We start from the raw sequence: 24,075 nt of genomic DNA on the forward strand, positions 1-24,075 counted from the left end.
CAAACTGATGAAAACAGTGATAAATCAGACCCATACACAGCACTGGGTGGGACAGAGACACACTGGAGAATGGCACCAAAGAGAATAGGCTAAGTATAGCACCCCCCAGACTACCCATACAATCAAGTGTAGTCCCGTGGAAACAGGAAGCACAGTTTAGGCTTGATTTGTTTGTCTGATGTGTTTTTATGAGAGGGCTTGGGTGCACTTCCTCCTCCAGATTTGGCTCCAGTATTTGTTGTTACAGATATAAGATCTTAATTTGATTACCATGTTGCAGGAGAACTTTCCGCAATGCAGGAAATGTAAAACTTGTAGTGTATTTCATGTTTAAAAAGGCATCTGAAGTTTGTAATTTCCACTTTGACATTTCAGACTTGATTTTCCCTTACGAAGAATCAAACCCTACAAAAATGTCCATGAATTATAATCCACATAATAATTCAAATTTCCCGTTGTAGCAAACTGACTCAAATTAAGATCCTACATCTGTGCAAAGAATGGTGAGCTCAACAAGTAATTTGGGGGGGAACCATTTTAGCCACTGTTTCCTTAGTGAATAGCACTGTATGCTTCAAAGCTGTGCATGCGCTGAGGTTTTGTCTTAGGGCACTTTCAGGCTTTTATGTAGCCTGTGCTGAGTTTATCATACTGCTATGCACCTCTCATTATTTCTGAGCTCCTACACCCCTTAAAAAACAGAGGTTATGTTCAGAGCTGCTTAGGTCATTGTGCACTACAGCCAAAGTCGTGCTGCCTGTATCTGATTATTAACTCTCCTATACTGAAGGACAAACAGGTATTGTAATCTAGACGGGTTTTGGTTCTACCTCGGCCCTGATACTAAAAGCTGTAGTATCAGTTGTTGATCTTGGCAGATATGAAGTCAAAGCTATAGTCCTCGAGTCGCGAACCCAGATATCATTATGTGACCTCTCTCTCTCCCACCTTCAATTGTGTTCCTCAGCAGATGAAGGAGGAGACATTACCTGTTAATACAGCAGTTACATGCTTCATGTGGTTTTCCCATTCACTGCAACTCCGACTGTGGCCAACTTCTCCCCAGATCCCCTTAAAGACAAACACCCATCACTCCTCCATGGTGGGCTCAGAGCTCTGAACTGATCCATCACTCTTCCATGGTGAGCTCTGAACTGATCCATCACTCCTCCATGGTGGGCTCTGAGCTCTGAACTGATCCATCACTCCTCCATGGTGGGCTCAGAGCTCTGAACTGATCCATCACTCTTCCATGGTGAGCTCTGAGCTCTGAACTGATCCATCACTCTTCCATGGTGGGCTCTGAGCTCTGAACTGATCCATCACTCCTCCATGGTGGGCTCTGAGCTCTGAACTGATCCATCACTCCTCCATGGTGGGCTCTGAGCTCTGAACTGATCCATCAGTCCTCCATGGTGGGCTCTGAGCTCTGAACTGATCCATCACTCTTCCATGGTGGGCTCTGAGCTCTGAACTGATCCATCACTCTTCCATGGTGGGCTCTGAGCTCTCAACTGATCCATCACTTTCCAACATTCACAGGGTAATCTGGGTGTTACCTTGAATGAGATACACTGAGTATACAAAACATTTGGAACGTCGTACTATTATTGATCTGCACCCCTTTTTGCCCTCAGAACAGCCTCAGTTGATTGGGCCATGTACTTTACAAGGTCTCAAAAGCGCACCACACAGATACTGGCCCATGTTGACTTCAATGCTTCAATGACAAGTTGGCTAGATTTCCTTTGGATGGTGGACCGTTCCTGACACACAGAAGAAACTGTTGAGCGTGAAAAACCCATTGCCGTTCTTGACACATTCAAACCAGTGCACCTGGCACCTAATAACATAGTCACTTTTTTATGGAACCGTTATTTAACTAGGCAAGTCAGTTAAGAACAAATTCTTATTTACAATGACAGCCTACCCTGCCCAAACGACACTACTAGGCCAATTGTGCACCGACCTATGGAACTCCCAATTACAGCTGGGTGTGATACAGCCTGGAATCAAACCAGGGACTGTAGAGACACCTCTTGCACTGAGATGCAGTGCCTTAGACCGCTGTGCCACTCGGGAGCCCACTTAAATATTTTGTCTTGCCCATTCACCCTCTGAATGGCACACATACAGTTGAAGTTGTAAGTTTACATACACCTTAGCCAAATACATTTAAACTCCATTTTCACAGTTCCTGACATTTATTCCTAGTAAAAATTCCCTGTCTTAGGTCAGTTAGGAGCACCACTCTAATTTAAGAATGTGAAATGTCAGAATAATAGCAGAAAGAATTATTTCTTTCAGATTTTATTTCTTTCATCACATTCCCAGTGGGTCAGAAGTTTACACACTCAATTAGTATTTAGTAGCATTGCCTTTAAATTGTTTAACTTGGGTCAAACTTTTCAGGTAGCCTTCCACAAGCTTCCCACAATAAGTTGGGTGATTTTTGGCCCATTCCTCCTGACAGAACTTGTGTAAATGAATCAGGTTTGCTCGCACACGGTTTTTCAGTTCTGCCCACACATTTTCTATGGGATTGAGGTCAGGGCTTTGTGATGCCACACCAATACATTGACTTTGTCCTTAAGCCATTTTGCCACAACTTTGGAAGTATGCTTGGGGTCATTGTCCATTTGGAAGACCCATTTGTGAACAAGCTTTAACTTACTGACTGATGTCTTGAGATGTTGCTTCAATATATCCACATAATTTTCCTCCTCATGATGCCATCTATTTTGTCAAGTGCACCAGTCCCTCCTGCAGCAAAGCACCCCCACAACATGATGCTGCCACCCCCGTGCTTCATGGTTGGGATGGTGTTCTTCGGCTTGCAAGCCTCCCCCTTTTTCTTCCAAACATAACAATAGTCATTATGGCCAAACAGTTCTAGTGGCTTCGTCCTTGCTGAGCGGCCTTTCAGGTTATGTCAATATAGGACTCGTTTTACTGTGGATATAGATACTTTAGTACCCGTTTCCTCCTTTCCTGTTGTTCTGGGAATGATTTGCACTTTTCGCACCAAAGTATGTTCATCTCTTGGAGACAGAACACGTCACCTTCCTGAGCGGTATGATGGCTGCGTGGTCCCATGGTGTTTATACTTGCGCACTATTGTTTGTACAGATGAACGTGGTACCTTCAGGCATTTGGAAATTTCTCCCAAGGATAAACCAGACTTGTGGAGGTCTACAATTTTTTTGGCTTATTTCTTTTGATTTTCCCATGATGTCAAGCAAAGAGACATTGAGTTTGAAGGTAGGCCTTGAAATACATCCACAGGTACACCTCCAATTGACTCAAATTATGTCAATTAGCCTATCAGAAGCTTCTAAAGCCATGACATCATTTTCTGGAGTTTTCCAAGCTGTTTAAAGGCACAGTCAACTTAGTGCATGTAAACTTCTGACCCACTGGAATTGTTATACAGTGAATTATAAGTGAAATAATCTGTCTGTAAACAATTGTTGGAAAAATGACTTGTGTCATGCACAAAGTAGATGTCCTAACCGACATGCCAAAACTATAGTTTGTTACCAAGAAATTTGTGGAGTGGTCGAAAAACAAGTTTTAATGACTCCAACCTAAGTGTATGTAAACTTCCGACTTCAACTGTATACAATTCATGTCTCAAGGCTAACAAATCCTTATTTAACCTCCTCTTCATATACACTGATTGAAGTGGATTTAACAAGTGACATCAATAAGGGATCATAGTTTTCACCTGGATTCACCTGGTCAGTCTATGTCATGGAAAGAGCAGGTGTTCCTAATGTTTTGTACGCTCAGTGTATGCTCGTCATAGGGCCTAGTTGAAGTCAAGCTGGAGGATCACCTACAATAAGAATAACAGTCATCTTAATGGGATTTCTCCTCAAAGGATCTCTTTCCCCCCATACTGTATAAGCTCATCTGTTGTAAATGGGCATATAAAATAATTGGTCACTGACAGCTACATTATCTTGGGAGGGTTAATATAAGTTCTTATTGTGAACTGGCTCTGTTTGGACTCCATCTCCCACTCCAGACTGAGATGGTGTTTTAATAGCAGAAATCTTCTCAGCCTGTCATAATGATGTCATGAGACTTTAACTGGCTATAAAACATAATTATAACAGAGAGGTGACGAGGATACTGCCAGGCTTAACAATGGGTCTGAAAATGGGAAATTCCCATAGCGGTATCAAGCTAAAATGATGCAGATGGAGGATGTAATATAACAGCAATTCTAATCTATCTAATAAATGGTAAGGACCACTAACTGTCATATCTATACATCACATTTCTATGAGAGATGTTCTTAACAAGGTGCTCTGGCAAGAATGTGATTCCTCCTGGACCGGTCATGTTCAGAGTACATTAAAAGGTATATTTGACATCTACTATACTGTATATTGAGAAATCAAACAGAGACAACCAGTCAGTTGCAACTCATGTTTATTCAGGAACAGTTCATACCACCACATCACACCTCAATGTTGTTTTGACCTGCCTTCTCTGGGTTGATACAACAGTAAAAAAAAGACATAAAAACTATAAAAAAGATCAATTCAAACTAACATAAATATAATCACCACTTGGATTGCTTGAAATTACACATCATCACTCAATAAAAAACAACGACCTCCTCACGACCTCTTCCTCAGCTGATTGGGAGAGCAAAAATAAAGCTCTCCATATCCTCCTCCTCCTAGCCTCATTCTAAAAACATACAATCCCCTGCCTTGTCTGGGACAGGTAGACAGACCAGAAGCATAGAAAATGACTCTGAAAGAGAGTGACCCAGGGTTACGCCGGTCTGTCCTCCCCTTGGTGTTAGTTAGTTACCAAACCAAGGGCTGTCAGTCAGCTAAAGTGTACAGCATTGTGGGGACTCTCTCGGAGTGTTGCGATTTAAACCAGCACAACATTATCTTTCAATGTTATGTTGTTGAATGCAAGGAATGATGGTCTGTTGCTTCAAAACGAGAGCCACATTGTCAGGAAAATAGAAATAAAGCCAGAGGTAAATTACTGTGATTTTAAAGGTTTGTTACTTTTATCATAAACATTTTTTTTATGTATTATTGTTCACAAAGCTCATAATTACAATTTCACGACCCAGGCCATGGAAGTTAAGCTTGGTTTTACTTCTTGTGCAAGGGTTACATGTTTCTTAACCATCCAGATGACTTGCTAAAAGGTATGAATAGGAACAGGCATTAAGCTTGAAGCAAATGCAAAGGACGGTTTCTCACAATATAATCTACAGCCAGGATGGAGTGGAGCGGAGCGCAGGGGGGAAATTAAACATGACAATGCTGTTGCATGTTTATCTTCAAGAAAAATAAGAAACAAGACAATCTCTAATGAATATCACTCCTGGTTCAACAACCCAGGGAGGCAGCGAGCAACATCATTCACAAAGCTACGTTACATCAATCATACGTACTCACAATGCCACCTATCAGTTATGGACGTTACTGCATGTTATCATTACATTGCTAGGGAACTAAATCAGCAGACTAGTACTCAAAAAGGGTGAAAGCCAAACGTGATGGAAGAAAAAGGCCATATTACTTTTCCTAGGTAACAAGCATCAGAACACTGTGGAAATTGGTATCATGAGGTTTATTTAACTATATTATGGATTCAGAGCATTGCCTAAAATGTCAATACACAGTTGACACAATTACTAACGTAGACAATGAGGGACAGTAATACAAATTGATCACCTATATTCTGGTTATGAACATACTCCTGTTATTCCAGAGCATACAAACCCAATCTTTTGGTAAACAAATGTACTTTAAATTCATATTTTGTTCTAGTGACTGACCTGCAATTGCCTAGGAGGAGTAGTACTGAGCTTTTAGAACTTAAGCAGGTAGCATTGTGGCTGGTAAGGCATGAGGATTCAGTGTTTTACTCAACTTAACTTGTTTTAACTAATCATGTCTCCGTCGTCTCCCAATGGCTGTTGTCATCTTTTGACTGGTATCTCTCCTGGTTAAACCTCTTAGCTGAGGGATGTGATGTTGGAGCGACCACCAGGAGGAACTACGATGCGGCGTCCGGCTGGCCGGATGGGGACATCCTCTGTGGTGGGGGGACCTAACAGACAAACAGGATTATAGTACTGTCTCTTTAAGCATCAGGATATCCTCTGTGGTGGGGGGACCTAACAGACAAACAGGATTATAGTACTGTCTCTTTAAGCATCAGGATATCCTCTGTGGTGGGGGGACCTAACAGACAAACAGGATTAGAGTACTGTCTCTTTAAGCATCAGGACATCCTCTGTGGTGGGGGGACCTAACAGACAAACAGGATTATAGTACTGTCTCTTTAAGCACCAGGACATCCTCTGTGGTGGGGGGACCTAACAGACAAACAGGATTATAGTACTGTCTCTTTAAGCATCAGGACATCCTCTGTGGTGGGGGGACCTAACAGACAAACAGGATTAGAGTACTGTCTCTTTAAGCATCAGGGCATCCTCTGTGGTGGGGGGACCTAACAGACAAACAGGATTAGAGTACTGTCTCTTTAAGCATCAGAATATCCTCTGTGGTGGGGGGACCTAACAGACAAACAGGATTAGAGTACTGTCTCTTTAAGCATCAGGATATCCTCTGTGGTGGGGGGACCTAACAGACAAACAGGATTAGAGTACTGTCTCTTTAAGCATCAGGATATCCTCTGTGGTGGGGGGACCTAACAGACAAACAGGATTAGAGTACTGTCTCTTTAAGCATCAGGATATCCTCTGTGGTGGGGGAACCTAACAGACAAACAGGATTAGAGTACTGTCTCTTTAAGCACCAGGATATCCTCTGTGGTGGGGGGACCTAACAGACAAACAGGATTAGAGTACTGTCTCTTTAAGCACCAGGATATCCTCTGTGGTAGGGGGACCTAACAGACAAACAGGATTAGAGTACTGTCTCTTTAAGCACCAGGATATCCTCTGTGGTGGGGGGACCTAACAGACAAACAGGATTAGAGTACTGTCTCTTTAAGCACCAGGATATCCTCTGTGGTGGGGGGACCTAACAGACAAACAGGATTAGAGTACTGTCTCTTTAAGCACCAGGATATCCTCTGTGGTGGGGGGACCTAACAGACAAACAGGATTAGAGTACTGTCTCTTTAAGCATCAGGATATCCTCTGTGGTGGGGGGACCTAACAGACAAACAGGATTAGAGTACTGTCTCTTTAAGCATCAGGATATCCTCTGTGGTGGGGGGACCTAACAGACAAACAGGATTATAGTACTGTCTCTTTAAGCATCAGGATATCCTCTGTGGTGGGGGGACCTAACAGACAAACAGGATTAGAGTACTGTCTCTTTAAGCATCAGGATATCCTCTGTGGTGGGGGGACCTAACAGACAAACAGGATTAGAGTACTGTCTCTTTAAGCATCAGGATATCCTCTGTGGTGGGGGGACCTAACAGACAAACAGGATTAGAGTACTGTCTCTTTAAGCACCAGGATATCCTCTGTGGTGGGGGAACCTAACAGACAAACAGGATTAGAGTACTGTCTCTTTAAGCATCAGGATATCCTCTGTGGTGGGGGGACCTAACAGACAAACAGGATTAGAGTACTGTCTCTTTAAGCACCAGGATATCCTCTGTGGTGGGGGGACCTAACAGACAAACAGGATTAGAGTACTGTCTCTTTAAGCATCAGGATATCCTCTGTGGTGGGGGGACCTAACAGACAAACAGGATTAGAGTACTGTCTCTTTAAGCATCAGGATATCTTCTGTGGTGGGGGGACCTAACAGACAAACAGGATTATAGTACTGTCTCTTTAAGCATCACCAGGATATCCTCTGTGGTGGGGGACCTAACAGACAAACAGGATTAGAGTACTGTCTCTTTAAGCACCAGGATGAGGATATGCTCTGTGGTGGGGGACCTAACAGACAAACAGGATTAGAGTACTGTCTCTTTAAGCATCAGGATATCCTCTGTGGTGGGGGACCTAACAGACAAACAGGATTAGAGTACTGTCTCTTTAAGCACAGGATGAGGATATCCTCTGTGGTGGGGGAACCTAACAGACAAACAGGATTAGAGTACTGTCTCTTTAAGCACCAGGATATCCTCTGTGGTGGGGGACCTAACAGACAAACAGGATTAGAGTACTGTCTCTTTAAGCACCAGGATATCCTCTGTGGTAGGGGGACCTAACAGACAAACAGGATTAGAGTACTGTCTCTTTAAGCACCAGGATATCCTCTGTGGTGGGGGGACCTAACAGACAAACAGGATTAGAGTACTGTCTCTTTAAGCACCAGGATGAGGATATCCTCTGTGGTGGGGGGACCTAACAGACAAACAGGATTAGAGTACTGTCTCTTTAAGCACCAGGATGAGGATATCCTCTGTGGTGGGGGGACCTAACAGACAAACAGGATTAGAGTACTGTCTCTTTAAGCATCAGGATGAGGATATCCTCTGTGGTGGGGGGACCTAACAGACAAACAGGATTAGAGTACTGTCTCTTTAAGCATCAGGATGAGGATATCCTCTGTGGTGGGGGGCCCTCGTTGGACACCTCTAGAATAAAAGCCAATGGTATTAGGATTTGCCCTGGATTAAATTGACATATTGGACAAGGAGAGATTTATGTCTACTGTCCTAAATCTTAAACCCACTCCAGGCCAGGGTCTAGTGTTTTATACTGTAGAATTCACCGTCTCTCTATGACAAAACACAGCCAAGGTTACTTCACATCTGAAGACAGAGAAATATATCAAAAAGTATATCAACCCTGTAGGTTTGTTTGCAAGTAGGTGTATGTGTGTGTTCTGTCGTGCACTGGAAGTGGATGAGATGGATTTCTGTTCTCAGAATGTGTAGCTAGTAGCCTAACAGTGGGATTATATTGGAAGCCAGAGGGAGAGAATAGGCCAGGTCTGTATTATAGACACACAGGCTTGGGAAACAAAGCAGACTCTCTGGCTCTCTGGAAGGGATGTCAATAGATGAACTAACCCCCACTAGACTACAGCAATGGGGGAAACGTTTCCAATGCAGGTCACCCTCCACCTCCTGCATCAGTACATCACACATCAATTGTTCCAGTAAAAACCACTGTTTACTTGGTTCCTCCCTGAAAGGTTGTACCTAGTGGTATGAGGTTGCAGATGTATACAATCACCATGTGTCACTCAATACTCAACTAGTCTCTGCTATTGGTTATGTGAATAATGTAACTTTAGCTAAATCAATGATCATGAGCCTCATTCAACCTACTCAGTAGACATAGCTTCATTAGGCAGGCAACGGCTAAGAAAGTGAGATGCAAGATGTCTGGACTGAAATCTTAGAACATATATTGACTTAAGATGCATAAAGATATTATGAGAGAGAGAGAGAGAGAGAGAGAGAGAGAGAGAGAGAGAGAGAGAGAGAGAGAACCAAGATAAAACGGTGTGAAGCTGAAATCAATCAAATCAATGTTGTGACAAAAAGTTAAGAAATAACTAAAAGACTTGTGAAACATAAAGAGCACTGTCTGGAAGTACCAGGACGGCTGAGGGACAACAGTATTGTGCTGTGAGCATTAGTTACCACAAACAAATTATGAAATTAAGGCTTAAAATATGATTATGGTAAAATGTCAAATTACACCTGAAGGTTATTGTAACTAACACAGACGAATGGCAAAGTCCTTGGAAACATACTATATCATGTGTGAAGTGCATTGTAAAATGTCATTGCTGACTGTTGAGTGTGTGTGTGTGTGTGTGTGTGTGTGTGTGTGTGTGTGTGTGTGTGTGTGTGTGTGTGTGTGTGTGTGTGTGTGTGTGTGTGTGTGTGTGTGTGTGTGTGTGTGTGTGTGTGTGTGTGTGTGTGTGTGTGTGTGTGTGTGTCAGGTTCCTGGCACTTCCTATGACAGCCAGGGATGGGAAAGCGGATGGGTAAATTAAAAGGTAGCTGAAGCTCACCACGCTGTGCAGGTTTACCTGCTAAACTAAAGCCAGAGTGGTGCAGGTTCCTCACAGGCTGCTTGGTGGGGGAGGTACGGGCAGACGCTGAGGGGGTACCGCCACGAGACATGGGCGAGAAGTCAGACACAGGACCGTCATACATGCCCCTGGGCACTGCCCGCAGGACTGCCAACTGAGAGAGAGGGAGACAGGGGTGATAAAGGGAGAGAGAGGGAGAGAGAAGGAGAAATATGGAGAAAGAAAGAAAAGAGAAAGAGAGAGAGATGATCGTTTATGTTGGTAACTTTATAACAGTTCTCTATGACAATGCTTGTTTAGAATTAGATTCATGGGGGTGTTTGTAGGAAAGCACTTCCTAAGGAAAGCACTTCCAGATTTACTGACAGACTCCGTTCTTATTGGACATGCTGTCCTAGGGTCATGTGACTAAGGAATCCCTGGAAGCTGAGCTAGGAGCATCAGAAAATACTTACTGCCACCAAGATCAACATTGCATTAATACATAGGTCTCACCAAAGAAACATCTCTATAGTCTGGGCAAAAAGAGAATGATGGCAGAATTGGAGGGTAGCCGTTTCAAGTTGAACACAACTCATTTAATATAACCCACTTGTGTTGAAATATCCACTTAAAATAGCACACTGTTGTTCCTGTTGAGTATCCACCAACACCAGCAATATGAGCAACCCCATGGACACATCATATCCCTTCAAAACCATTACACGTGGCTACAACAGGCACTCCCTGGCAGTCAGTTGTTTCAGTGTGTAACCCACAGCCAACAGCCGAAGCCCCTGACATGAATCCTCAAGTCTGACATGACATTTATCTCCCACACATCCCACCCCTTCCTCCCAACCCCCACCCCCACCTCCCATTCCCCATCCCCTCCTTCCAACCCCCATCCCCCATCCCCTCACTCCAACCCCCATTCCCCATCCCCTCCTTCCAACCCCCATTCCCCATCCCCTCACTCTAACCCCCATTCTCCATCACCTACATCACATGTCTGTCTTCCTCCTGGATATGATCAGATCACCCATAGAGGTAGTTAGGACACCATTACAGCCTTTTCTGACAATTCCCATCTGCATTACACACCCTGTTAGCTATATTTATCTTGTGCCTTCCATGACAGACAGACAGACAGTGCCACTGCCACCAGAGAGGACAGATGCCCTTTGTGTACAGTTCAGTAGGTGTGATCTGCCTCCATTGAATATACTTTGGATTCCCATTCAGGTATGTAATGTACATTGAGATTGATGGTAAATCTGATTATGCGTGGCATGGGCTGAGCCACAGCAGTGTGCATTAGTGTAAAGCTAAGCCGTCTTTAATGGAAAGCTGCAGTGAGATCGTCCATGTTTGTGGGTGCTGGATGGCTCATCTCAGCTCTGCATCAGATTAGTGCTGATTAATCCCTAACCACTGAGAAAACACTTCTAGATGTCCCCAACTCACTGACCTTTTATTATGTTGTATTATTTGTTTTGTGATTTAGCAGACGCTCTTATCCAAAGCGACTTACAGAAGCAATTCAGGTTAAGTGCCTTGCTCAAGGGCACATCGAAAGATTATTCACCTAGTCGGATCTTGGAATCGAACGAGCAACCTTTCAGTTACGGGCCGAACGCTCGTAACTGCTAGACTTACCTTCCGCCTCACAGACCTCACAGTCCTTGGCTCAGTGTCACATACTAACGCTGTCCCGTGACAAAACAATCCATATAAAACGTATTCTAAGACAGAACTGAAGCGTTAGGAATACAATATGTTCATTGGAAATACTTTTATATTGTTACATAATTGTATAAAAGGGAGACAGTTACTCAGAGTCCAGAGACAGTTACTCAGATGTTGACTAGACAGTAAGGTGAGAGAGGCGAGCATCTTTTACCTGCTTCCTGGCCTTGACGCGCTTGTAAGCAAAGTCCGGGAAGGGGGTGCAGGGGATGAAGCGGCCCACCCCGGAGGTGGCGTGCAGGTTCCCATCCTCCAGCACCAGCTTCCCCTGGCAGATCACCACCGAGGGGGCACCACGGAGCTCCATGCCCTCAAACACATTGTACTCAGCAGCCTGGAATACACACAAGCATAGACATGACTACAGGTACACGTGCACACACAGAGTCAAACACACACAGAGTCAAACACACACAGAGTCAAACACACACAGAGTCAAACACACACAGAGTCAAACACACACAAAGTCAAACACATACAAACACACACAGAGTCAAATACACACAAAGTCAAACACATACAAACACACACAGAGTCAAACACATGGAGAGTCAAACACACAGCATCAAACACACACACAGTCAAACACACACACAGTCAAACACACACACAGTCAAACACACACACAGTCAAACACACAGTCAAACACACGCAGAGTCAAACACACGCAGAGTCAAACACACACACAGTCAAACACACACAGAGTCAAACACACGCAGAGTCAAACACACAGTCAAACACACACACAGTCAGACACACGCAGAGTCAAACACACAGACAAACACACGCAGTGTCAAACACACACACAGTCAAACACACACAGTCAAACACACGCAGAGTCAAACACACGCAGAGTCAAACACACGCAGAGTCAAACACACACACAGTCAAACACACACAGAGTCAAACACACGCAGAGTCAAACACACAGTCAAACACACACACAGTCAAACACACACAGTCAAACACACGCAGAGTCAAACACATGCAGAGTCAAACACGCAGAGTCAAACACACGCAGAGTCAAACACACACAGTCAAACACACACAGAGTCAAACACACAGTCAAACACACGCAGAGTCAAACACACGCAGAGTCAAACACACACACAGTCAGACACACACAGTCAAACACACGCAGAGTCAAACACACAGTCAAACACACGCAGAGTCAAACACACACAGTCAAACACACACAGAGTCAAACACACAGTCAAACACACGCAGAGTCAAACACACGCAGAGTCAAACACACACACAGTCAGACACACACAGTCAAACACACGCAGAGTCAAACACACAGTCAAACACACACACAGTCAGACACACGCAGAGTCAAACACACAGACAAACACACGCAGTGTCAAACACACACACAGTCAAACACACACAGTCAAACACACGCAGAGTCAAACACACGCAGAGTCAAACACACGCAGAGTCAAACACGCGCAGAGTCAAACACACACAGAGTCAAACACACACAGTCAAACACGCGCAGAGTCAAACACACAGTCAAACACACGCAGAGTCAAACACACACAGTCAAACACGCGCAGAGTCAAACACACAGTCAAACACACGCAGAGTCAAACACACACAGTCAAACACACGCAGAGTCAAACACACGCAGAGTCAAACACACGCAGAGTCAAACACACACAGTCAAACACACGCAGAGTCAAACACACGCAGAGTCAAACACGCGCAGAGTCAAACACACACAGAGTCAAACACACACAGTCAAACACGCGCAGAGTCAAACACACAGTCAAACACACGCAGAGTCAAACACACACAGTCAAACACACGCAGAGTCAAACACACACAGTCAAACACACAGAGTCAAACACACACAGTCAAACACACGCAGAGTCAAACACACACAGTCAAACACACGCAGTCAAACACACAGTCAAACACACGCAGAGTCAAACACACACAGTCAAACACGCGCAGAGTCAAACACACAGTCAAACACACGCAGTCAAACACACAGTCAAACACACGCAGAGTCAAACACACACAGTCAAACACACGCAGAGTCAAACACACACAGTCAAACACACGCAGAGTCAAACACACACAGTCAAACACACGCAGTCAAACACACAGTCAAACACACACACAGTCAAACACACGCAGAGTCAAACACACACAGTGAAACACACAGTCAAACACACGCAGAGTCAAACACACACAGTCAAACACACACAGAGTCAAACACACACACAGAGTCAAACACACGCAGAGTCAAACACACACAGTGAAACACACAGTCAAACACACGCAGAGTCAAACACACGCAGAGTCAAACACACGCAGAGTCAAACACACACAGTCAAACACACGCAGAGTCAAACACACGCAGAGTCAAACACACACAGAGTCAAACACACAGTCAAACACACGCAGAGTCAAACACACAGTCAAACACACGCAGAGTCAAACACACAGTCAAACACACGCAGAGTCAAACACACACACAGTCAAACACACACAGTCAAACACACACACAGTCAAACACACAGTCAAACACACGCAGAGTCAAACACACAGTCAAACACACGCAGAGTCAAACACACGCAGAGTCAAACACACACAGAGTCAAACACACGCAGAGTCAAACACACACAGTCAAACACACGCAGAGTAAAACACACAGTCAAACACACGCAGAGTCAAACGCACGCAGAGTCAAACACACACAGAGTCAAACACACGCAGAGTCAAACACACGCAGAGTCAAACACACGCAGAGTCAAACACACACACAGTCAAACGCACGCAGAGTCAAACACACACAGAGTCAAACACATGCAGAGTCAAACACACGCAGAGTCAAACGCACGCATAGTCAAACGCACGCAGAGTCAAACACACACAGAGTCAAACACACACAGAGTCAAACACACACAGAGTCAAACACATGCAGAGTCAAACACACACAGAGTCAAACACACACACAGTCAAACGCACGCAGAGTCAAACACACACAGAGTCAAACACATGCAGAGTCAAACACACGCAGAGTCAAACGCACGCATAGTCAAACACACACAGAGTCAAACACATGCAGAGTCAAACACACGCAGAGTCAAACGCACGCATAGTCAAACACACGCATAGTCAAACACACGCATAGTCAAACACACGCATAGTCAAACACACGCATAGTCAAACACACGCATAGTCAAACACACGCATAGTCAAACACACACAGAGTCAAACACATGCAGAGTCAAACACACGCAGAGTCAAACGCACACACAGTCAAACACACACAGAGTCAAACGCACGCATAGTCAAACGCACGCAGAGTCAAACACACACAGAGTCAAACACACACAGAGTCAAACACACACAGAGTCAAACACACACAGAGTCAAACACACGCAGAGTCAAACACACGCAGAGTCAAACACACGCAGAGTCAAACACACGCAGAGTCAAACACACACAGAGTCAAACACATGCAGAGTCAAACACACGCAGAGTCAAACGCACGCAGAGTCAAACGCACGCAGAGTCAAACGCACGCAGAGTCAAACACACGCAGAGTCAAACGCACGCAGAGTCAAACGCACGCAGAGTCAAACACACACAGAGTCAAACACATGCAGAGTCAAACACACGCAGAGTCAAACGCACGCAGAGTCAAACGCACACAGAGTCAAACACATGCAGAGTCAAGCACACGCAGAGTCAAACGCACGCAGAGTCAAACGCACGCAGAGTCAAACGCACGCAGAGTCAAACACACACAGTCAAACACACACAGAGTCAAACACACACACAGAGTCAAACACACGCAGAGTCAAACACACACAGTGAAACACACAGTCAAACACACGCAGAGTCAAACACACACACAGAGTCAAACACATGCAGAGTCAAACACACGCAGAGTCAAACACACGCAGAGTCAAACACACACAGTCAAACACACGCAGAGTCAAACACACACAGTGAAACACACAGTGAAACACACGCAGAGTCAAACACACGCAGAGTCAAACACACACAGAGTCAAACACACAGTCAAACACACGCAGAGTCAAACACACAGTCAAACACACGCAGAGTCAAACACACAGTCAAACACACAGTTAAACACACGCAGAGTCAAACACACACACACAGTCAAACACACACAGTCAAACACACACACAGTCAAACACACAGTCAAACACACGCAGAGTCAAACACACAGTCAAACACACGCAGAGTCAAACACACACAGAGTCAAACACACACAGAGTCAAACACACGCAGAGTCAAACACACACAGAGTCAAACACACGCAGAGTCAAACACACACACAGTCAAACACACGCAGAGTAAAACACACAGTCAAACGCACGCAGAGTCAAACACACACAGAGTCAAACACACGCAGAGTCAAACGCACGCAGAGTCAAACGCACGCAGAGTCAAACGCACGCAGAGTCAAACGCACGCAGAGTCAAACACACGCAGAGTCAAACACACGCAGAGTCAAACACACGCAGAGTCAAACACACGCAGTACACACACACAGTCAAACACACACACAGTCAAACACACACACAGTCAAACACACAGTCAAACACACGCAGAGTCAAACACACACACAGTCAGACACACGCAGAGTCAAACACACAGACAAACACACGCAGAGTCAAACACACGCAGTACACACACACAGTCAAACACACGCAGAGTCAAACACATGCAGAGTCAAACACACAGTCAAACACACGCAGAGTCAAACACATGCAGAGTCAAACACACAGTCAAACACACGCAGAGTCAAACACACAGTCAAACACACGCAGAGTCAAACACATGCAGAGTCAAACACACAGTCAAACACACAGACAAACACACGCAGAGTCAAACACACAGTCAAACACACGCAGAGTCAAACACACAGTCAAACACACAGTCAAACACACAGACAAACACACACAGAGACAAACACACAGTCAAACACATGCAGAGTCAAACACACAGTCAAACACACGCAGAGTCAAACACATGCAGAGTCAAACACACAGTCAAACACACGCAGAGTCAAACGCACGCAGAGTCAAACACACACAGAGTCAAACACACGCAGAGTCAAACACACGCAGAGTCAAACACACGCAGAGTCAAACGCACGCAGAGTCAAACGCACGCAGAGTCAAACACACACAGAGTCAAACACATGCAGAGTCAAACACACGCAGAGTCAAACGCACGCAGAGTCAAACGCACACAGAGTCAAACACATGCAGAGTCAAACACACGCAGAGTCAAACGCACGCAGAGTCAAACGCACGCAGAGTCAAACGCACGCAGAGTCAAACACACACAGTCAAACACACACAGAGTCAAAACACACACAGAGTCAAACACACGCAGAGTCAAACACACACAGTGAAACACACAGTCAAACACACGCAGAGTCAAACACACACACAGAGTCAAACACATGCAGAGTCAAACACACGCAGAGTCAAACACACGCAGAGTCAAACACACACAGACAAACACACGCAGAGTCAAACACACACAGTGAAACACACAGTGAAACACACGCAGAGTCAAACACACGCAGAGTCAAACACACACAGAGTCAAACACACAGTCAAACACACGCAGAGTCAAACACACAGTCAAACACACGCAGAGTCAAACACACAGTCAAACACACAGTTAAACACACGCAGAGTCAAACACACACAGTCAAACACACACAGTCAAACACACACACAGTCAAACACACAGTCAAACACACGCAGAGTCAAACACACAGTCAAACACACGCCGAGTCAAACACACACAGAGTCAAACACACACAGAGTCAAACACACGCAGAGTCAAACACACACAGAGTCAAACACACGCAGAGTCAAACACACACACAGTCAAACACACGCAGAGTAAAACACACAGTCAAACGCACGCAGAGTCAAACGCACGCAGAGTCAAACGCACGCAGAGTCAAACGCACGCAGAGTCAAACGCACGCAGAGTCAAACACACGCAGAGTCAAACACACGCAGAGTCAAACACACGCAGAGTCAAACACACGCAGTACACACACACAGTCAAACACACACACAGTCAAACACACACACAGTCAAACACACAGTCAAACACACGGAGTCAAACACACACACAGTCAGACACACGCAGAGTCAAACACACAGACAAACACACGCAGAGTCAAACACACGCAGTACACACACACAGTCAAACACACGCAGAGTCAAACACATGCAGAGTCAAACACACAGTCAAACACACGCAGAGTCAAACACATGCAGAGTCAAACACACAGTCAAACACACGCAGAGTCAAACACACAGTCAAACACACGCAGAGTCAAACACATGCAGAGTCAAACACACAGTCAAACACACAGACAAACACACGCAGAGTCAAACACACAGTCAAACACACGCAGAGTCAAACACACAGTCAAACACACAGTCAAACACACAGACAAACACACGCAGAGTCAAACACACAGTCAAACACATGCAGAGTCAAACACACAGTCAAACACACGCAGAGTCAAACACATGCAGAGTCAAACACACAGTCAAACACACGCAGAGTCAAACGCACGCAGAGTCAAACACACACAGAGTCAAACACACGCAGAGTCAAACACACGCAGAGTCAAACACACGCAGAGTCAAACACACACACAGTCAAACGCACGCAGAGTCAAACACACACAGAGTCAAACACATGCAGAGTCAAACACACGCAGAGTCAAACGCACGCATAGTCAAACGCACGCAGAGTCAAACACACACAGAGTCAAACACACACAGAGTCAAACACACACAGAGTCAAACACATGCAGAGTCAAAACACACAGAGTCAAACACACACACAGTCAAACGCACGCAGAGTCAAACACACACAGAGTCAAACACATGCAGAGTCAAACACACGCAGAGTCAAACGCACGCATAGTCAAACACACACAGAGTCAAACACATGCAGAGTCAAACACACGCAGAGTCAAACGCACGCATAGTCAAACACACGCATAGTCAAACACACGCATAGTCAAACACACGCATAGTCAAACACACGCATAGTCAAACACACGCATAGTCAAACACACGCATAGTCAAACACACGCATAGTCAAACACACGCATAGTCAAACACACGCATAGTCAAACACACACAGAGTCAAACACATGCAGAGTCAAACGCACACACAGTCAAACACACGCAGAGTCAAACGCACGCATAGTCAAACGCACGCAGAGTCAAACACACACAGAGTCAAACACACACAGAGTCAAACACACACAGAGTCAAACACACACAGAGTCAAACACACGCAGAGTCAAACACACGCAGAGTCAAACACACACACAGTCAAACGCACGCAGAGTCAAACACACGCAGAGTCAAACACATGCAGAGTCAAACACACGCAGAGTCAAACGCACGCATAGTCAAACACACGCAGAGTCAAACACACACACAGTCAAACGCACGCAGAGTCAAACACACACAGAGTCAAACACATGCAGAGTCAAACACACGCAGAGTCAAACGCACGCCGAGTCAAACGCACGCAGAGTCAAACGCACGCAGAGTCAAACACACGCAGAGTCAAACGCACGCAGAGTCAAACGCACGCAGAGTCAAACACACACAGAGTCAAACACATGCAGAGTCAAACACACGCAGAGTCAAACGCACGCAGAGTCAAACACACACAGAGTCAAACACATGCAGAGTCAAACACACGCAGAGTCAAACGCACGCAGAGTCAAACGCACGCAGAGTCAAACGCACGCAGAGTCAAACACACACAGTCAAACACACACAGAGTCAAACACACAGTCAAACACACGCAGAGTCAAACACACGCAGAGTCAAACACACACACAGTCAGACACACACAGTCAAACACACGCAGAGTCAAACACACAGTCAAACACACGCAGAGTCAAACACACACAGTCAAACACACACAGAGTCAAACACACAGTCAAACACACGCAGAGTCAAACACACGCAGAGTCAAACACACACACAGTCAGACACACACAGTCAAACACACGCAGAGTCAAACACACAGTCAAACACACACACAGTCAGACACACGCAGAGTCAAACACACAGACAAACACACGCAGTGTCAAACACACACACAGTCAAACACACACAGTCAAACACACGCAGAGTCAAACACACGCAGAGTCAAACACACGCAGAGTCAAACACGCGCAGAGTCAAACACACACAGAGTCAAACACACACAGTCAAACACGCGCAGAGTCAAACACACAGTCAAACACACGCAGAGTCAAACACACACAGTCAAACACGCGCAGAGTCAAACACACAGTCAAACACACGCAGAGTCAAACACACACAGTCAAACACACGCAGAGTCAAACACACGCAGAGTCAAACACACGCAGAGTCAAACACACACAGTCAAACACACGCAGAGTCAAACACACGCAGAGTCAAACACGCGCAGAGTCAAACACACACAGAGTCAAACACACACAGTCAAACACGTGCAGAGTCAAACACACAGTCAAACACACGCAGAGTCAAACACACACAGTCAAACACACGCAGAGTCAAACACACACAGTCAAACACACGCAGAGTCAAACACACACAGTCAAACACACGCAGAGTCAAACACACACAGTCAAACACACGCAGTCAAACACACAGTCAAACACACGCAGAGTCAAACACACACAGTCAAACACGCGCAGAGTCAAACACACAGTCAAACACACGCAGTCAAACACACAGTCAAACACACGCAGAGTCAAACACACACAGTCAAACACACGCAGAGTCAAACACACACAGTCAAACACACGCAGAGTCAAACACACACAGTCAAACACACGCAGTCAAACACACAGTCAAACACACACACAGTCAGACACACACAGTCAAACACACGCAGAGTCAAACACACAGTCAAACACACGCAGAGTCAAACACACAGAGTCAAACACACAGTCAAACACACGCAGAGTCAAACACACGCAGAGTCAAACACACACACAGTCAGACACACACAGTCAAACACACGCAGAGTCAAACACACAGTCAAACACACACACAGTCAGACACACGCAGAGTCAAACACACAGACAAACACACGCAGTGTCAAACACACACACAGTCAAACACACACAGTCAAACACACGCAGAGTCAAACACACGCAGAGTCAAACACACGCAGAGTCAAACACGCGCAGAGTCAAACACACACAGAGTCAAACACACACAGTCAAACACGCGCAGAGTCAAACACACAGTCAAACACACGCAGAGTCAAACACACACAGTCAAACACGCGCAGAGTCAAACACACAGTCAAACACACGCAGAGTCAAACACACACAGTCAAACACACGCAGAGTCAAACACACGCAGAGTCAAACACACGCAGAGTCAAACACACACAGTCAAACACACGCAGAGTCAAACACACGCAGAGTCAAACACGCGCAGAGTCAAACACACACAGAGTCAAACACACACAGTCAAACACGCGCAGAGTCAAACACACAGTCAAACACACGCAGAGTCAAACACACACAGTCAAACACACGCAGAGTCAAACACACACAGTCAAACACACGCAGAGTCAAACACACACAGTCAAACACACGCAGAGTCAAACACACACAGTCAAACACACGCAGTCAAACACACAGTCAAACACACGCAGAGTCAAACACACACAGTCAAACACGCGCAGAGTCAAACACACAGTCAAACACACGCAGTCAAACACACAGTCAAACACACGCAGAGTCAAACACACACAGTCAAACACACACAGAGTCAAACACACACAGTCAAACACACGCAGAGTCAAACACACACAGTCAAACACACGCAGTCAAACACACAGTCAAACACACACACAGTCAAACACACGCAGAGTCAAACACACACAGTGAAACACACAGTCAAACACACGCAGAGTCAATCACACACAGTCAAACACACACAGAGTCAAACACACACACAGAGTCAAACACACGCAGAGTCAAACACACACAGTGAAACACACAGTCAAACACACGCAGAGTCAAACACACGCAGAGTCAAACACACGCAGAGTCAAACACACACAGTCAAACACACGCAGAGTCAAACACACGCAGAGTCAAACACACACAGAGTCAAACACACAGTCAAACACACGCAGAGTCAAACACACAGTCAAACACACGCAGAGTCAAACACACAGTCAAACACACAGTTAAACACACGCAGAGTCAAACACACACACAGTCAAACACACACAGTCAAACACACACACAGTCAAACACACAGTCAAACACACGCAGAGTCAAACACACAGTCAAACACACGCAGAGTCAAACACACGCAGAGTCAAACACACACAGAGTCAAACACACGCAGAGTCAAACACACACACAGTCAAACACACGCAGAGTAAAACACACAGTCAAACACACGCAGAGTCAAACGCACGCAGAGTCAAACACACACAGAGTCAAACACACGCAGAGTCAAACACACGCAGAGTCAAACACACGCAGAGTCAAACACACACACAGTCAAATGCACGCAGAGTCAAACACACACAGAGTCAAACACATGCAGAGTCAAACACACGCAGAGTCAAACGCACGCATAGTCAAACGCACGCAGAGTCAAACACACACAGAGTCAAACACACACAGAGTCAAACACACACAGAGTCAAACACATGCAGAGTCAAACACACACAGAGTCAAACACACACACAGTCAAACGCACGCAGAGTCAAACACACACAGAGTCAAACACATGCAGAGTCAAACACACGCAGAGTCAAACGCACGCATAGTCAAACACACACAGAGTCAAACACATGCAGAGTCAAACACACGCAGAGTCAAACGCACGCATAGTCAAACACACGCATAGTCAAACACACGCATAGTCAAACACACGCAGAGTCAAACACACGCATAGTCAAACACACGCATAGTCAAACACACGCATAGTCAAACACACGCATAGTCAAACACACGCATAGTCAAACACACGCATAGTCAAACACACACAGAGTCAAACACATGCAGAGTCAAACACACGCAGAGTCAAACGCACACACAGTCAAACACACACAGAGTCAAACGCACGCATAGTCAAACGCACGCAGAGTCAAACACACACAGAGTCAAACACACACAGAGTCAAACACACACAGAGTCAAACACACACAGAGTCAAACACACGCAGAGTCAAACACACGCAGAGTCAAACACACACACAGTCAAACGCACGCAGAGTCAAACACACACAGAGTCAAACACATGCAGAGTCAAACACACGCAGAGTCAAACGCACGCATAGTCAAACACACGCAGAGTCAAACACACACACAGTCAAACGCACGCAGAGTCAAACACACACAGAGTCAAACACACGCAGAGTCAAACACACGCAGAGTCAAACGCACGCAGAGTCAAACGCACGCAGAGTCAAACGCACGCAGAGTCAAACACACGCAGAGTCAAACGCACGCAGAGTCAAACGCACGCAGAGTCAAACACACACAGAGTCAAACACATGCAGAGTCAAACACACGCAGAGTCAAACGCACGCAGAGTCAAACACACAAAGAGTCAAACACATGCAGAGTCAAACACACGCAGAGTCAAACGCACGCAGAGTCAAACGCACGCAGAGTCAAACGCACGCAGAGTCAAACACACACAGTCAAACACACACACAGAGTCAAACACACGCAGAGTCAAACACACACAGTGTCAAACACACGCAGAGTCAAACACACACACAGTCAAACACACGCAGAGTAAAACACACAGTCCTCTGTCTCTGCTGCTAAAGCCACTTTCTACCATTCTAAATTCCAAGCATCTGCCTCTAACCCTAGGAAGCTCTTTGCCACCTTCTCCTCCCTCCTGAATCCTCCCCCCTCCCTCCTCCCTCTCTGCAGATGACTTCGTCAACCATTTTGAAAAGAAGGTCGATGACATCCGATCCTCGTTTGCTAAGTCAAACGACACTGCTGGTTCTGCTCACACAGTCAAACACACAGTTAAACACACGCAGAGTCAAACACACACACAGTCAAACACACACAGTCAAACACACACACAGTCAAACACACAGTCAAACACACGCAGAGTCAAACACACAGTCAAACACATGCAGAGTCAAACACACACAGAGTCAAACACACACAGAGTCAAACACACGCAGAGTCAAACACACACAGAGTCAAACACACGCAGAGTCAAAACACACACAGTCAAACACACGCAGAGTAAAACACACAGTCAAACGCACGCAGAGTCAAACACACACAGAGTCAAACACACGCAGAGTCAAACGCACGCAGA

At 45.5% G+C, this 24,075-nt stretch overlaps 1 protein-coding gene across 38 annotated transcripts in view; it reads right to left on the reverse strand.

Moving 5' to 3' along the window:
• Positions 1-4,423: 4,423 nt before the first annotated feature.
• The window catches only part of LOC118389812 (dihydropyrimidinase-related protein 3), a 68,335-nt gene continuing 48,683 nt past the window's right edge, over positions 4,424-24,075 (reverse strand). The window contains exons 12-17 of one of the 38 annotated variants that reach the window (XR_008147326.1): positions 11,854-12,033; positions 9,951-10,125; positions 8,324-8,396; positions 6,767-7,034; positions 6,298-6,364; positions 4,424-6,163 (exon numbers count right to left, since the gene is read on the reverse strand). Coding sequence is in view for 26 of the 38 variants with exons in the window: in XM_052529542.1 (XP_052385502.1) it covers positions 8,268-8,323; positions 9,951-10,125; positions 11,854-12,033 (411 nt within the window). In the remaining 12 variants the exon portion in view is untranslated. The other 37 variants (XR_008147325.1, XR_008147323.1, XR_008147335.1 and 34 more) reach the window with 37 other exon arrangements.

The sequence above is a fragment of the Oncorhynchus keta genome, chromosome 11 (assembly GCF_023373465.1).
Source record: "Oncorhynchus keta strain PuntledgeMale-10-30-2019 chromosome 11, Oket_V2, whole genome shotgun sequence".
NCBI classification, from domain to species: domain Eukaryota; kingdom Metazoa; phylum Chordata; class Actinopteri; order Salmoniformes; family Salmonidae; genus Oncorhynchus; species Oncorhynchus keta.